This window comes from Pangasianodon hypophthalmus, chromosome 15, assembly GCF_027358585.1.
Source record: "Pangasianodon hypophthalmus isolate fPanHyp1 chromosome 15, fPanHyp1.pri, whole genome shotgun sequence".
In the NCBI taxonomy this organism is placed as follows: Eukaryota; Metazoa; Chordata; class Actinopteri; order Siluriformes; family Pangasiidae; genus Pangasianodon; species Pangasianodon hypophthalmus.
In genome coordinates, this window is record NC_069724.1 from 11,056,298 (window position 1) to 11,074,434 (window position 18,137).

Genomic DNA, 18,137 nt, shown 5'->3' on the forward strand with positions numbered 1-18,137 from the left:
AGGAAGCGGAAATGCTGAGGGTGCTGCGGCACCACCGACACTCAGGATTCTTTTAACTGGAAATACAACTGGTAACATAATAACAACAATAATAATAATAATAATAACAAATAAAGAAATAAGAAAACTGTAAAATTTTGTATTTTGAGTAGTTTGTATATCAGAGATGATATTCTTCTTATACCACATTGGTTTGCCAATGATTACAATTTTTAATTTATTAATGAACAACACACTGCAAGACTCAAGTATTAAGGAGAGAGGAGTTTGTGCTTTCTGGTTTCTCAGTAACATGACAAGCTGTGTTTTCTTGTCTCATTAAGTTAAAGAGAGGGAAAAAAGAGGCTGATGAGGGAACGACTGTAAAACAGGAACTAGCTTCTGTGTGGCGAAACTTACTGACTTGTAGAAAACTCCTACACTTTAGACTCCTTCCATCACATAAATGTTTAACAAACATCTCCTAACAGAAAACATTACCATATCAATGAGTATATACTTTTCTTTGTTAAACAACATATTTTATTCCATTTATTAGGCTATTAGGCTTAGATTATGTGGCGCGCCTACCATACAAGTGTCTGTGAATGAGCTGGAACGCTAACATATTACAATGAGTGCGTTAATATAAACCTATCATTTTTGTTATGTTCATATATATTGTCAAAGCCATGCAATTTAAAAAAAAATTAATTGACACCATCTGATTCAAGAATATAAACACCAATATAAAACACCTTTCCATGTCCCTATCCTTATACATAAATTTACACAAACTCATGTGATACAAACATTTTTGTAAGCTAACAATATTTTAATGAATACAAATTTTCTTGTGTAAATGCTCCTATGAATGATTTATGAATATATTTATTCATATCCAGCTTGATAAATGAGAAACAAGTTAGTTCCTGGTATTGGTTGTATTATAAACACCTATAAACAGTTATTCCCTCATTAGTCTTTCTTTGTTCTCCCTCTTAAAGGTAATAAAACAAAAAAAACCATAGCTTGTCACGTTACTGAGAAATCACGAAGCACATCCTCCTCTGTCCTGAAGACATTCCTGTGTTTGAAAACTTAAAGTTACAGCTCTGACTGTTACAAAGCATTAACACTGGAGACTCTTTCCATAAATGTTAAGTAAACGTCTTCTTATATAAATCTTCAACATACTGACAATTACACACATTTTTAATCCATTTATGTGGAGGGTCCACAATACAGTTCCCTATGAATGATCTGTTACTATAGAAACAATAGCATATTACAACGAGTGCACTAATATAAACCTGTGATTTGTAGCTGCACTCTCAGAGCTGCTGTTATAGAAAATTAATTAACACCCTCTGACCAATCAGAATCCAGAATTCCACATCATAGTGGTATAAATGCCCTTGATGCAGTCAAATGTGTTGTCCGTGTACTGACTGTATAGTTAAGTGTGAGCTCCACTTCACATATTACTGTGGGTTTGTCACAAACAGGAGAAACTTTTTGGATAGCCTGACTACTTTGAGGAACTCAGGAGAAGATGCCATTTCTTCCTGTGCTAAATCCACAGATCCAGCACATCAGATTACCTGCACTTGACTGAAACCGCTGCTGTTTTTACCCATACTGCTGGAATGCAATTTAACAATGCGACGACGCTCCAATTGGAGGAGAGTTATCTTTACTCCTCTCCTGTGGACAACAGAAGCTTTTCCCCATCCTGGGATTCTCATGCTATCAGGATAATGGAGAAGTGTGTGCAGCAGAGATTGCTCTCCTTTCACTCGCAGATGTCAGAGAAGAAGCAAAGAATATAGCAAGGCGAGATAAACTCTTCAACACTGGGATATAATCAACAGACACGAGGTGAGGAGCAAAGAGCTCCTGTTTTTAAAGCCAAGAAGTTTTGGACATGCCCCAGTTTTCTCTACACAAATCTGAAATGAATCAGAATTCATTTAAAGAAAAATATCAACATGGATGTAAGTGCTGAAACATAGTTTATTTGATGTTGTGACAAGAAAATGTTACTTTTAAGATGACATTGTATCTCAAACTTTAAAATGGGCCAATGTCTGATAAAAGAATACACACACAACCACACACACTAACGGAACACTTTATTAGGAACACCTGTACCTACTCATTCATGCATCCCATCAACCACCAGAATGGGCAAAAAATGTGATTTTGACTGTGGCATGATTGTTGGTGCCAGACGGGCTGGTCTGAGTATTTCTATAATTGCTGATCTCCTGGGATTTTCATGTACAACAGTCCATTGAGTTTACTCCAAATGGTGCAATAAAGAAAAAAAACTGAGCAGCAGTTCTGTGGATGGAAACGCCTTGTTGATGAGAGAGATCAACAGAGAATGGCCAGATTTGAGCTGACAGAAAAGCTACAGTAACTCAAATAACCACTCTGAAAAATTGTGGTGAGAAGAAAAGGATCTCAGAATTCACAACATGTGAACCTTGAGGCGGATGAGCTACAACAGCAGAAGACCACATCAGGTTCCACTTCTGTCAGCCAAGAACAGAAAGCTGAGGCTGCAGTGGGCACAGGCTCACCAAAACTGGACAGTTGAAGACTGGAAAAACAGCCTGGTCTGATGAATCTCGATTTCTGCTGAGGTACACTGATGGTAGGGTCAGAATTTGGTGCCAGCAGCATGAATCCATGGACCCAACCTGCCTTGTATCAACAGTCCAGGCTAGTGGAGGTTGTGTAATGATGTGGGGAATGTTTTCTTGGCACACTTTGGGCCCATTAATACCAATCAATCATTTCTTGAATGCCACAGGCTATTTGAGTATTGTTGCTGACCATGTGCATCCCTTTATGGCCACAATTTACTCATCTTCTAATGGTTACTTCCAGCATGATAACGCACCAAGTCATCTCAAACTGGTTTCATGAACAGATTGTATGATATTATAATAATATAATATAAATTTAAGTGTAATATCAAAACAGTTTAAATGCAACAGTCACTGTAAAGTTGTAATAGCATAAATATTACAGTCAATGCAACAATGTCACATCATAACAGCATAACAATTAAGAGATTTTAGCTACATTGACATTGTAGCTCCAGTGCAAATCTAAAGAAGCAAACTTTGTAGATGAAATATGATTTGCAGCAAAGGGGAGAATAAGGACATGTAATTTTTGCCAAATCTTTAAAATAAGTTTTTGATTGTGGAAAAATATAAGCACACACATATATGCTCATTTCCCCTTTACCACTGGTTTTACCACTGGCCATGGAATTTCAGAAAGACCTTCAGGTTCAGGACGCTCTACACTTTGACTGACTGCCCTACTCATACTGGACAGATCTCCCTGATTAGCTGCTTGATTTGCTCCTTGGTTGGTCCAGCTAAAGTCCAACCAATTCCTCTTGAGTGCTGCCAAGTGCTTGATGTCAAGAGTGGTGAAGGTTGTGAACTGGACCTGGTTCCTCTTGCTGGTTGGGGAGTGCAGTGGTTCGGTCCGTGCTGGCTTTGCAAGTGGGCCGGCTGATTTGAGTGCCACAGGGTTGGTTTTCAGAGGCAGAGTGCTGCACCTTCTCCCCAGGGTTGCAGTCCTTTCTGTGGGGTTCTCCATAGCAGGGCTTGGCCTTTCCACTGCTGTACTTGGAACCTTTTGCTTATGGTTGCTGGTGGTGGCAATCGGTACAGCACCGGATTGTTCCACAGCCATGCCCAGGCGCACCCAGTGATGCGTGTGCTCATCAGGGCCCTGGCACTGCACAAGTGAATTCCTACCACACAACCTCACATTCTGAGTGCCACAGTTAATCAGGAAGATAATGATCGCCAAGCAGGAGAGTCCTAGTAACAAGTAGATGCAGATCTCAACATGTGTAAAGATACTGAACATCCACACCAGATCTTGCTCATGTATAGGCACTTCTTGTTTGGGTTGGGATGGGAAGTCTGAGATGTTAATCAGAACTTTAGCTGGACCAACTGTAATAAGAGCTTTTTCAGTGTCAGACTTTGTCGCAGTCATACCCTTGATGCTGTTGATCACCCTGATGGTGGAGAGAGCCCCTCCCATTGCCTCTTGCAGCCAGGACTTGGCTGATGTCCCAGAGATATCTCTTGTGGTGCTCTCTTGCATGCCAGTGGTTGTGTCCCTCCTGAGGAGACCTTGAAAGGGGGTCTGGCTCAATTTGGCTTCAGTTTGAGTCCTTCTATGCTCAGGCAAAAGGAATTTGACCCTCACGTTGCCGTCACCGACAGCGAGCTTGCTCTTGCGTTTGGACTTCTGACAGCCTTCACAGATGGTGAGCTCGGCTCTGAACAGCAGGCCCCATCCCTCTGATTCGGCCACCATGACAGGGCCTGGTATTTTTCCTACAGATACCACCCTGTTATCCAGCGAGGAGACTGTGAGCTTGTAGCTGCTGGGATCAAACAGGTCAAGATGAGCCCGAGAGCCATCGCTGAAGTATAGCCAACATGCAACCACTGCCTCCTGCAATACAACACAGATAAACTAATATTACAAGCTTCTGCACAGTGTCTGTCAAGTTTAGTTTAATTTTTATGTCTGAAGAGAGTTACTCTTCAAACATTTTGATTGTTTACTAATTAGCTGAGGCTGGGTGTCAGCACTGAGCTCCACTTAACCAAAGGGATCAATATTTATGTACAATAAAATCCATCTGAGCTCCAGAGGACAGCGAGAAGAGTAATCAGAGTAACGAGATGTCGAGCAAACACCCAAATCTGCTGGTTGAACAATCACTGCCATAGGCTGACCTATATTATGCATAGCCAGCTTAGTGGATGAAGCATCTCACTGAGAGCTAATAGCCCAATATTGATTGGGTTGAGCAAACGTAAATGCACGGACGCCGAACTGGCTGTCATCTGAAGGTACTTAGAGTATCTAATGCCATAAACCTTTTGTATAACAACAGGTAATGTGCAAATGCTATTAATCTGTGAATATTATTGCATTCCCAAAGTGTTCTGCTCAATATGCAGAAAGAAAAACAGCAGCTTATTTCTCTGCCACTTGATGATGACCTGTTTGGGGGTGTGCATGGTGTCCTGAGTGGTGGCCATGGCTGCGATGGCCCTGTTGCTGCCCGGACTGAACTGCAGTGACAGTGAGAGGCCTGACACTAGCTGCACGCTGAGATCTGTGATGCTCACTTTATCATCCAGCACTTGCACCGTCCTCTCCCCTAGGACCGAGTCCGACAAGGGGGACATCACCTGAGTCAAAGGAAATACAAACACAGCACATCAGAATCATGTTTCATAGATAAAAAGGGTTTTTTTTTTTTGTATTTACTATGGCTACATAATAATGACTTAGATGCTAATCACAGTAATTTTGCTGAATTCTTCAGCTGGCTAAGGAACATAATACTTTCATCATTTGAAATCAAAACAACCTATCCTTAATTAACTTTATCCTTAATATCTCTTAATCAGAATACTGTGCATCTTAATAATGATAATTCAGTGTTAAAGCTGATCACTGTCAATAAATATAAAGAAGCAAATATGCAAACATACACACAAAAAAATCTTGAATACAAACAAATCTATCAAATATTTCACGTTATGAGTTCATTATACATTTACTATAAATGAACCTATATTTACAGTTTTGTTTCCTTTAAGCATTGAATAATTTCTTTCTAACAATAATTGTATAAACATCTAATAAATAGTTTACTAATTAAACATAAATGATTAATTAAGGATCAATTAATAAATAAGTATTGTATAAAATTAAAATTAATTTGATATAATGTATTACCATTTAGATTAATAACATTACAATAAAAGTTCAATTTAATTTAATACTTAAGCCCTGTTGACTTTTTAATATTTAAAAATTATTTAATTAATATGCACTTATTAGCCACTTCATTAGCAACAGCTGTACACCTGCTCATTCATACAATTATCCAATCAGCCAATCATGCAGCACAATGCATAAAATCATGCAGATACAGGTCAAGAGCTTCAGGTAATGTTCACACCAAACATCAGAATTTGGAAAAATGTAGTCTTTGACCATGGCATGGATGTTGGTGCCATATGGGGTGGTTTGAGTATTCCAGAAACTGCTGATCTCCTGGGATTTTGGGATCCTGGGATGCACAACAGTCACAAAAGTCCAGACTTTACACAACAAAAACATCCAGTGAGCAGCAGTTCTGCAGGCAGAAATGCCTCGTTGATGAGAGATGTCAAACGAGAATGGCCAGACTTCAGGCTGAGCCATTGCTCAGTCATTAAGCTTAGTCATTGCTCAGCTTGGTTTAAGCTGACAGGAAAGTGACAATAAGTTAAATAACCACTCTGTACTACGTCCGTAGATGTTTTACAGAACAGTTCACCATATCAATGATTACACACATTTTTAAAAATGTGCTGCATCTGCAATAAAACTCCCTGTGAATTAGCTATTACTATAGAAATGATGACTCCCAGAATCCAGAACTCAACAGTGTAATAGTGTAAAAATGTTTGATTATCATATTACATTAATACATTAATAAAGTATTTGCTACCATTTATAAATGTAACTACATATACTTTATATTTAATGAAGAGCTTATTTGCACTAAAGGAGGCAAATTAATGAGACTTGGACCTGGACAGTGGTGACTCCAGGAGATCTGCCGCTGAGCACGGTTTCTCTATGCAGCTGAGCGATGCTTGTGTCCCCAACCTTCAGAGAGTACCGGACCAGCCGAGTCACATCCACCAACCACTCAGAACCCAGGAAATGCTCAGGAGAGGAAGCGCTCGAGTCCGACACCTCTGCCGTGAATGCTGTGAGTACTTGGATCTGGCTGTGCTGATACTGTACCATGCAACCTCGGCCCTTCTTCTCATTATCCTCCTCACTCTCCCAACTCGGCCTTAGACATACAGGAAGGGAATGAATTCAATACAATTAACTTTCAGCTTTCAGTGCAGTCCTTCTGCTCTACACACTCTGAAAAAAATGATACTAAACTATTCTGTCGCTTTTGTACCTTTTATGTGTATGTTTCACCTGGAAATGTGCATATGGTTTACATGTTAAATGATTTAGAATAAATGAATAGATCGTAATGAGTTTTTAAAGTATATTTAAGTACAATACCTGGAACCTTCTAGAAGACACATAGCCTAACAAAGGTAGGCTATCTATCTTCTTTTTTTTCTTTTTCTTTTATTTCCTTTTTTTCTTTTCTTTTTTTTTTTTTTAACAAAACTAAGCCACTTGATTAAAAAAGGTGGTGAGCAAAAAAAAAAAAAAAAGTGACAAGGTAAGGTACACTTTAGTTCTATTTTTTGTGTGAGTGTAAATGAACATAGGAAACAAGTTTGTGATAATTCAGTAAAAGTACGCCAAGAAGCGCTCTCTGGTGGACTCCAGGGAAAAGCGAGGTTCTTCTATCAAGTGGCTCAGTTTTGTAAAGGATAATGAGTTATTAAATAAAACTTTGACATTATGACAGTAAGTCCTATGATGTTTTTCCTTAATAATAATGAAGCCAAAAACACAAGAGATAAAAAAGGTTCTAAAATAATATCCCTAAACATTTGAAACTTGGTTGTAGTTTTGAAAAGAAAATATGTGTATGTGTCTTTGCATAGTTTGGCATGACAGCAAATTAATTAAATTTGCATTGAACTTAAATACACTTAAATACTTTTTTGAGCCCCTGGAGTTTTTTGTGTTTTATTATAGTTTAATCACTATTATAGCCACAGACCAAACAAAATTATATAGAATAGTGATTAAAATCTTGGTGGAACTTATTAACTCACTCTCAGATCCTAATGGGACTCTAAATGTGAGCATTATTAGAGGAAACTGTAAACACACTTAGGGTAATGCTGTTAAGCTTATAGGTAAAAGACTCATAGACACCTGAGAGGAAGTGATGCTCTGCACACAACATGGAATGTTTGCAGTTATCTAATTTGATGGCCAGTCTGAGTGTGTACCTCAGTATTGGGAAAAATTTGGTCTGAGTGTTATCTAACCTAGGGTTACACCCGGAGACAGGGACCCTCCATCCCTTGATCTGGCTGAGCTCGGGGTCGGCCATGTTGATCTGCAGGGGCAGGCGAGGCATCCACACACTCAACTCCAGCTGGTTGCTCAGGTAGCTGTAAGTGAAGTTCAGCATCATCCTCACCCTCCCTCTTGTCTCCTTCCCGTTCACATACACATAGTCGCACCTCTCAGACACCTGTGTGTGTATGTTTGTGCGTGTGTGTATGAATTACAGAAGGAAAAAAAAATAATTAGCATGATTGGGATATTAGGGATGTTTTTACAATGGCTTTCATAATGGCTTTTACAGTGTTATCTGGTCAGATTGAACTGTTTGGCCATAATGCTCAGTGTTATGTATGAATGAAAAGGAGTGAGGCTTTTAATCCGAAGAACACCATCCCAACTGTGCAGCATGGGGTTGGAATCATCATGTTGTGGGGGTGTTTTGATGGAAAAGGGACTGGTGCACTTCAGAAAAGAGCTGATATCATGAGGAAGGAGGATTATCTAGAAATACTAAAGCAAAACGTCAAGACAACAAAGTGAAAGTGTTGGCGTGGCCGTTACAAAGTCCTAACCTGAATCCCACAGAAAATTTGTGGACCGAACTGGAAAAGTGTGTTTGAGCACGGAGGAGTGAGCTATACCAATTTCTGTCAGGAGGAATGAGGAAAAGTTCCAGCAAATTATTGTTAGAAGCTTGTGGAAGTTATTCCAAATGTTTGATTCAAGTTCAAGCAATTAAAAGGCAATGCCATAAAATACTAACCAAGTGTAAGTAAACTTTTGACCTGCTGAAAATCTGATATAGTAAATAAAAGCTGAAATAAATCTGTCTCTTAGCTATGATTTTGAAATGACCTCTTATGGAAATAGAGAAGGTACCATAATTGACTTAACACAGGAAATAGTAACATGAATTGTGTAGGAAAAAAATGAGTTTGAATGTCTTTAGCCTAGGTGTATGTAAATGTTTGGCCTCAACTGTATATTATTTATTATCAATTATTAATAATAATAATTAATTTAATTTTGAAGTGTAGGGATGCTGTCATCCTGTTGTTCTATTTACAAATGTAATTTGAGGAAAGTATGTAAAGCCTTTGAGTGAGATACTACATCATATTGATATTAGCTTGAATGTAAAACTAAACTCCAGACAGCAAACATCAACTAATGATCAACTAATTTTTTTTCTCTGAATATTTCTTAACAGGCAGGAATAAAAAGGATTTTAAAAATGATATTGAGAACCTGAAATTTGCTTCATTAAGGTGACTATGATGCTGTTGAGCGGTGGGTAATTTGGGGTAATATTCTGAAATCACGCTAATAAAGGCGTAGCCAAAAACCTAGCCTGAAACTCATCACAGCCAACAAAGATTGCGACAGTTTTATCCAATCTATCAGTGAAAGGTGCCATAATGGAGTGAGAATAGCTCCGTATGGCTGCAGTGTCTCATTTAGGAAATGTATGAGTGCAGTTAGCTTACAGTCTCAGCTCCATGCTTCAGGGAGTGTCAAATTCTCAAACAAGTCAGCACACTATATCTCTCTCCAGTCATAATAGTCATTAAAAATTCATCACTCGCTCCCTATTGGAGAACACTGTACAGCATGTGTGTGTTTTAATAGTACAGTCAAGTTATCATCCCTGGTTGGTTGACCTCTATCACTGACTCTGTTTTTTGTTTGGTTGGTTGTTTGTTTCTCTGTTGGAGCTGAAATGATCTGCAAGAGTGAAGAATAGATTCATCTTTAGCCCTGACCTTGTAAATCGCTTTAAACCCTCAGCTAAAGAGCAGCTCAGGAGAATGATCCAATAATAACTGGGTAAAGGTCTCAGCTCTTGATAATAAATGCACAAAAGACAGCAAGTGTGTATTCTGGGTGTGATAGAGCCCAGCTACACACACTGTGTCAGTCTCCCAATATCCTCTCCCTCTTCCAATCTCTCTCTCTCTCTCTCTCTCTCTCTCTCTCTCTGTAGAAGAACCGGTGTGAGTTTTCAGCTCTCTAATCTGTAAAAAGCAGCCTTGCAGCAGCAGGTCTTGTCACTTATCCTGCTCTCTGTGTTCTCAGAGCTGCCAGGTGTAATGGAGATGTCACTGAGTGCGAGCGTTAGGCCGCTAACAAGTGGCGCGTGGTGAAGAGTGTAATTGCCGGACCAGTGGGCAGCAGTGGTGTAGGACCTTAACAGTGTCTTCGTCTGTGGATGAGCAGCGAGTCAAGTTGGTAATGTCGCTGACAGAGCCATCTGTCTCCACTCCCAACACCTTCACCGGTACGGACACCATCTTACCATTCAGCACCGCTGTGTTGAGGAGGTCCGAGTTCTGGGCAGAAATAAACACAAAACCAAATAAATGAATGCTTATTAATGACAGATTAACAATGTGAAGCCCCAGGTTGGGTGGAGGAGTGGGTAATGTTTTATATAAGCATGTAAGTAAAGGCTAAAAATGTAAAAATGTTAACTACAAAAAGTATAAAGGAAGTTAAAGGAAGCCCTTCCTGGGCCTGAGGAAGCCCCTGACTGGTTAGAATCGTCCCTGCTTGGCCAAAGGAAGCCTGTGATTGGCCAAAGGAAGCCCCTGCTTGGCTAGAGGAAGCACCTTCTTAATCAGAAGAAGGTCATTTTTTGGTTCAGTATCAGCTAATTTCAATGTAGAATGTAGCATACATTACTATAGTGTTACCTGTTTTTTGTTTTTTTTTCCTGTGAGATTATTTGTATATAGTGCATGTGCAAATGCGAATTGCTTCAGCAGCAGTATTAATTGTTTTTGTTTCACCAGATTCCTGTAAAGATGCTTTGTGATCATGTCTGTTATTAAAAGTGCTACACAAATAAATTAGATTGAATTAGGACCCTGAAGTCATGAGCATGTTTTAAGAGATGTTACGGTCCTCTCCTGCCACTGTATGACCCTAAACCACCTCTCTGACCCCACCCTCTCAGCTGGACTTCCTTTCATATGTAAATAATGTTTGCTCTGTAACTTTTTCTTCATCACTTTCTCCATTTTTGTCAGTTGGTTGCACCTGTTCCATGTGCCCCACTTTCCATATTTTGTCAACTCTCTTTCCCTTGTCCATTCTTCTTTTTTGCAGAACATAATGAAAAAGTTCTCAGCAGGTGAAGAGATCTCCAATATAGGCGAATTTCTCTAATAATTTCTCATTAGCAGCCTATTCTAAAAAAAATCACAAGTTTATTGAATAATTTTCAATAAACTATACATAATCTTATGAAGTGAAATTATTTCACTGCATGGTCAGACCAGTTTACTTGCGAAATTATCTACTAAACATTAAAAGTGAACACCTGACCATAACTCCCATCTTCCCCAAACTGTTACCACAAAGTTTTAAGCATACAACTGTCTAGAAAGTCATGGCAACATAGCCATTCTTCAAAATCTAGTGGGAAAACCTTCCCAGAAGAGTGGAGTTCATTATGGCAGCAAAAGGGACCAACTCAATATCAATGCCCATGGTTTTGGAATGGAATGTTCAATACTCAGGTGTCCACATACTTTTGGCCATGTAGTGCAAATCATATTAATACTTCTAAAAAAAAATACAGTTTTCATCATTTAATAGACAACAGCTTAATGTTTTCCATCAGCTTCCTGCAGGTTTCCATTAGGAATTATCTGTCTACTAGTAAAAAACAAAATGCACCAAATAGAACCTTCTTTAAAAGGTAGATCGGGACCATCAGGAACAATTAAGACAACAATGATCCATTAAAGTACAATTACAGACCAGAAACACATTTAAGCCCATTAGCAAACATTAGGAACAACCCATTAAATTACCATTACAGACCACCAGAATCACATTAAAACATATTATTAACCACTAGAAATCTTGAATGCATTTTTTTTCTTGTATTTTTTCAGCAGGGAGTTTACTTTAAATTGTTAAAAAATAACAATAAATAATCTCCTGTAATGAAAGATGAAAGATGTAATACATTAAAGTCACTTTTGTTTTTATTCATGTTTACATACACTTACAGTGCGATGTAGTGTGACATGAACACTTGTAATGTAATATTCGTTGTAGTGGGTCAGATGTGGGTAGACAGCGGCATGTGCCGATTAGGTTCAAGCCTACATTTAACTCCTGTACCTGCCAGATGTCCATCAGCTACCTCCACACACCACACACCAGATGCTCAGTGTAATTTAAAGACTACATGCTGTTTTCTGAGAAAAACAGAGCCGAGCTGCATGATCGCCAGCCTTCAGCAATGAAAGTTATATACTGTATATGTCAATTTAATTATGGAACCATCTGACCTGCACAGACACAGCCAGATCAAATACATTGAGCCTCAGAGCACGAGCACACACACACACACACACACACACAGCCAATTAATGCTATGCAGTAACTAAAAGGAACCTTTTGGCTCTTTAAATCTGCAGTTTTTGGGGGAAAATAAACAGCAAATCCTCTCATGGAGACCAGCCAAATGCCCCTGCAAGGTCAATATTGTCATAGATTCCTACACTTGCGGGTAAATTTAGTCTTCACCAAGATATATATATATATATATATATATATATATATATATATATATATATATATATATATATATACACACAAACACACACACACACATAGACAAGCTTCACTGAGAGCTATGAATCATTGATGTGGGTTATTGTACTTTTATAGCTTAAGGCATCTTTTCAGAGGTTCAGAATGAAAAAAAAAATCTGTGTGCTTTATTGCAGTTACATTGCAAGTACAAATTTCCACTTTAAGCATATTGCAATGCAGTGAAGAACACAGATGAAGTTTATAGGACAAAACTAATACATACACATTTTCTTTCTCTCTCTCTCTCACACACACACGCACACACTGAGAGCTCACCATAATGAGTGGTGCAATGCCCACATAGTCTCTCTGCAGCACGTAAATCCTCATTGTTCCTTCATCCCGGATCGGATTTCCAGGCCGTTCCAGACGCCACGTGATTGTCTGGATATGTGCCGGGTCACCCTGCTCATGTGCGTCAAAGTCCAGCTGCAGGACCTCCAGCAGACCCCTGAGAACCAAACACCATCATCATCAACATCATCATCATAATCAGTGTGGCCTAGATTCACACAGCACGCACACACACACACACACACACACACACACACACACACAATAACTCGAACAAACCAAACAGTTTAATATCAGTGTTTAGAGAAAGATAATGAGAATGAGTCAATAGAGAGGCATAATACAAATAATAAAAACCACACAAATTAGGTCACACTAATGTTCATGCACCAAATTTGCCATCACTGTTTACAGCTTTATTTAATTTATAGAGATATGTCTATTATTATTATTTTTATTATTATTATTATCTGTTATAGCACCTTATAAAAGATAAAAAATATATAATAGAACGATATTATTGATTTGTATATTAGTGTCTGAAAAGACAAAAGTTTGTGGTGCATCTGACCATCACACCCACGTGGGTCTTCCCCAAACTGTTGTCACAAAGTTGGAAATACACAATTGTACAGGATGTCTTTGTATGCTGTTACATTAAGATTTCCCCTTTACTGGAGCAAAGACATCCAAACATGTTCCAGTATGACAATGCCCTTGTACACAAAGTGAGCTCCATAAAGACATGGTTTGCCAAGGTTGGAGTGGAGGAACTTGAGTGGCCTGCACTGAGCCTTGACCTCAACCCCACTGAACACCTTTGGGATGAACTGGAGCTCTGACTGAACCCCAGGCCTCCTCACCCAACATCAGTTCCTGACCTCACTAATGCTCTTGTAGCTGAATGAACACAAATCCCAACAGCCACACTCCAAAATCTAGTGGAAAGCCTTCCCAGAAGAGTGGAGGTTATTATAACAGCAAAGGGGACTGAATCTATAATGCCATGTTCAACAAGCACATGTGAGTGTGATTGGTCAGGAGTGTACACACTATAGGCAACACAGTATATATCTAGGACTGGAGGACAACGCAAAAATAATATAATAAAGAAATAAAATAATCACAATACTTGAAGAGATCAAAATGTAAAGCAGTAGTGTTGTAGCCTATGAACAATAAAAACTGAAAATAAATAATATATAAAAATAATATTTTTATTATTTTATTATATTTTGTAAAATTTTAAAATCAAAATATTAAAAAACTAAAGCATTGAATGAGCAGTTAACACAAACACACACATGCACACACATACACAACTGGACCTGCTCTATGATGCCCTGACAATTTATAATTTTGTTAATCATATTTGTGCAGCCCTACACACATACTTACATTAAGAGCAAATATTTCACTAATATTTCAAACTAAATGATTCATTTCATGATCTCAGAACATTGATAAAATCTGATAAAACATTAACTTCACACTAACTTACAAAACACGCTCTTTCTCACTCTCTCACATACACACACACTAACTGCTCTATGATGCTCCGCCAATTTATAAAAAAAATTTAGTAGCATAACAGGCTGACATTCATTAGCTACATCTTGTTATACAGTTCAGATTACTTGTTATCTGTGCAAATATGGTTTTATGTCACATTTAAATATTGAAGGGTTTATTACAACTAACAACGTGTGACATAAATTTGTGAGGTTATTTATCGCAATATAACAGCATGTCCAAGTCTGCAATCTACACATCAGATAATTGACAAAAAGAAGTATTTTGCTTTTCAGTGGTGTATTATGGTGTATTTTTCATCCTTCCTTTCATCCCATCACCTTCTGCCATGTATTATGAGGAATCCTCTCAGCTTTACTGTTCGGTGGTTAATATCGGGGTTAAGACACGAGATCTTGGCTCTAATCTCATGCTAAATGTGCCGAGTAAATGCACAGATGTATCAGGGATGATTAGAGAGAAGTGGGTCATCCTGCGAGGTGGGGGGGACAGGGGACAGGGGAGAGTATGGTGCAGGGGCTGATGGGTAACTGGTGCCAGAGACTGAACGAGGTGTGTAACGATGTGATAAATATCCAGTATTCAAATGTTGTGTGTCGAGGAGGGTCTTCACACACAACCTCTTCAAACTCAGTACTGTTTTTCTTACAAGTTATTACTGTAGGGGTGCCAAAAATTTTGCAAGAAAAATTGCAACAATTCAACCATCCATTTTCTGAACTGCTTATCCTGCACAGGGTTGTGGGGAGCCTGGAGCCTATCCCAGGGGACTCGGGGCACAAGGCAGGGATACGCTGGACGGGGTGCTAATCCATCGCAGGGCACAATCACACACCCGTTCACACACTTCAGACAATTTAGAGATGCCAGTCATGTCTTATGCCACACATGTCTTTGGACTTTGGGGGAGGAAACCCCTGAAGCACAGGGAGAACAAGCAAACTCCATGCACAGAGGGCAGAGGTGGGAATCGAATCCGTGTAAAAATTATGCATCAACCCCATATTACAATGATTACAAGTGTTATTCAATTTAATCCAGTTTCCCTCTGTCAGGAATTGAACACGAAACAAAACAACCAAGAGCTAGATGTACACGGCAGTAGCATGAACACACCAAGGACTAAGTGAAATACAATAATAACGAGCTAGACAATGAGACATAGAATCCAGTACTTAAATAATGACACTAATTAAGTGAAACAGGATACAGGTGCGAGTGATCAGTAAGGCATGTGACTTGGTCATGTGATGTGCTGGGGCTGATGGGTATTGTAGTTCTGCATCGTATCCAGCACCACCATGACACCCTCTGGTGAAGTTTTTAAAAATTAAAAAAAATAATCATATAAAGAAAATAATGTTTACACTGCAATATTAAATGTAACTATACACAGACAAAAGTATGATGTGTCATTCTTTAACCAGTGTAATTGTTGGAAAATTTCCTGGGGTATAAGAGGAATAAAACACTTGGGGAGGTGTAGCTATAGGAAAATAACTTTGGGGTGGTAAAAGTAACTCTGTCATGTTTTATTCCTCAGTCTTTGTCCTCAGCTATGATGCTCATATCAACCTAAATAAAGACATTTTTCTTTATGATGAATGAAAACAAGATTATCCATTACTAATATGATGGATTAGCATGATTTTGGAGATTTTCTTGCTAACAGACCAAGAAGACTGTATTATAAATATTTGCTAATTAAGATGTTATTTATGACACTTAATAAAAAGCTTGCTTGATATAGTGATATAGACTATAGTGATATAACTTATTTACTCCAGCACTTAGTCTTCATTTAGAACTCACACTCTGAGCTGTCATGGATAGAAAAGGTTTCCCCAACAGCTGGTCCAATAACATGCATTAACAAGCTTCAGCAAACAGAAATGTGGAGCATTTTTCTTTTATTATTATTATTTTACTCTGTTTTACAGTCTATTACTCAGTTCTAGCAGCATGGTCAAAGAGAGATCTCACTCCACTGGTTCCCTGAAGTTGCAAATTCGAGTCCGTTATGCTGCCTACAGAGTCACTATAGCTATACATGAATGTCACTTATCATTACGGTGTAAAATCAGACTCATTTCACTGCTGAAATGAACTGCCGGCTCTATTCGCTCTGCAGATTCTCTTACAAATCTTTAACAAACTCAAGTGGACATGTTACCGTAGATCACTTTATTACTAACACAGAAAAACATCCTCTCTCTATAAGTCCTGATGGTGAAAAAATATTTTTAATAATGAACTGCCAGTTTCACTATCAGTGGAATTTAATTTCATTAGCTATCTAAAACTGAGTTTGTTTAATTTCCTGAATGATTCATCTTTATCTTTCATGCCAATTAGCGCATTAACTAGTTGACTCATAGAGATGGCTCATAGTTCTGTAAGGCTGTTAATTGCACACTCTAATCAAGAGTTCAGATAATCCAGTGAATCTTGTAAATAACTGAGTCATTGGCACAATGAGCATAATAAATTAGCGCCAGTTTAAATCAATCATCGATGGTTCAGTGATCTGGATTTTAATATTCAGTACATAATATGAAACATTTCTTTAGGACAAGTTTCTTCTTTCTCACTAAAAGCCAGTGTTTGGGTCATTTTTAAATTCACTCACAGCTTTCCCACGTTGATTCTCCCCTTTCTCTTCTGTAGACTTCAGGCGCATGTGTGAGGTCATGTGGTACAACCACCAAAGATCACTGGACATAATGTAGCTCTGTTTAATGTAAATGCTGCAGAATCGACGTCACAGAATCTTAAAGCAAGCAGCCATTGAGAAATAAATCAAGGTCAGAGTGTGATTCTTTTGTGCAGCCCTACAGATGATATAGAGTGACTAAGCGTAAAACTGTAACAAGAGCAACATGGACAAAACCAGTATAAATAGAGAGAAAAGGAAAGGATTGAGTCTGGAGAAATGTAAACATGGCCTACCTCTCCATTCTTTATTTAAAAACGTTTCATTTTTTACAACTCTTTTCTGCACTGAATACATTCATAACAGTGACAGGACATTGCTCTTATGTAAAACACAATATTTCCATGTTCAAAAAAAAAAAAAGAAAAAGAATCATCAGATTTGGTCATATATAATTTGTAATTCACAAACTAAGTCTAAAAATCAAATTTAAAAGTTTAGCAGAAGTCATCTCCTTTAACAGCTCACTGACTTTAAGTCACTTTGGTTAATAAAGCAGTAAATGAAAATGGCAAAAACAGACTAGTGTAAACTGAAGTCTTGCCTTTTTGCAGTGATAGTGCTCTTCCTCTGGCAGGTCACAAACACAGTCTGGGTCTCGCCTGGTTTTCCAGGATCCAAGCTGATGTCCCATAGCTGAGTATCACTGGGTCTTGCTGTGCTGAACGACAAACCTCTGTGTACTGTGGCTCTGTAACATACACACACACACAAATTATTTTAAAATAGTAGTGCTACAAGTCTCGGAAAGTGACCTGCATGTACAGTATGAATGCTTGAGAGGAAGGAACTTGAGAATTTGTTTCTTTTGCTTTAACCGGTTAAAGTCATTAGACCACTGTTGCTAGGCAACCTCTTTGCTGAAAATGAGGCTAATGCCTGATGAGGTAGCTAGCACAGAAATGTCAGAAATAAAAACATTACTACAGATAAATCACATGAAAAATGA

General features: G+C 38.4%; 1 protein-coding gene across 1 annotated transcript in view; it reads right to left on the reverse strand.

Moving 5' to 3' along the window:
- Positions 1-1,996: 1,996 nt before the first annotated feature.
- The window catches only part of si:dkey-1d7.3 (transmembrane protein 132D), a 38,867-nt gene continuing 22,726 nt past the window's right edge, over positions 1,997-18,137 (reverse strand). The window contains exons 3-9 of the mRNA XM_026941527.3: positions 17,733-17,879; positions 12,925-13,099; positions 10,224-10,367; positions 8,016-8,224; positions 6,628-6,898; positions 5,040-5,231; positions 1,997-4,482 (exon numbers count right to left, since the gene is read on the reverse strand). Of these exons, the coding sequence (XP_026797328.3) occupies positions 3,229-4,482; positions 5,040-5,231; positions 6,628-6,898; positions 8,016-8,224; positions 10,224-10,367; positions 12,925-13,099; positions 17,733-17,879 (2,392 nt within the window). The 3' untranslated portion in view covers positions 1,997-3,228. The remainder of the gene's footprint in view (positions 4,483-5,039; positions 5,232-6,627; positions 6,899-8,015; positions 8,225-10,223; positions 10,368-12,924; positions 13,100-17,732; positions 17,880-18,137) is intronic.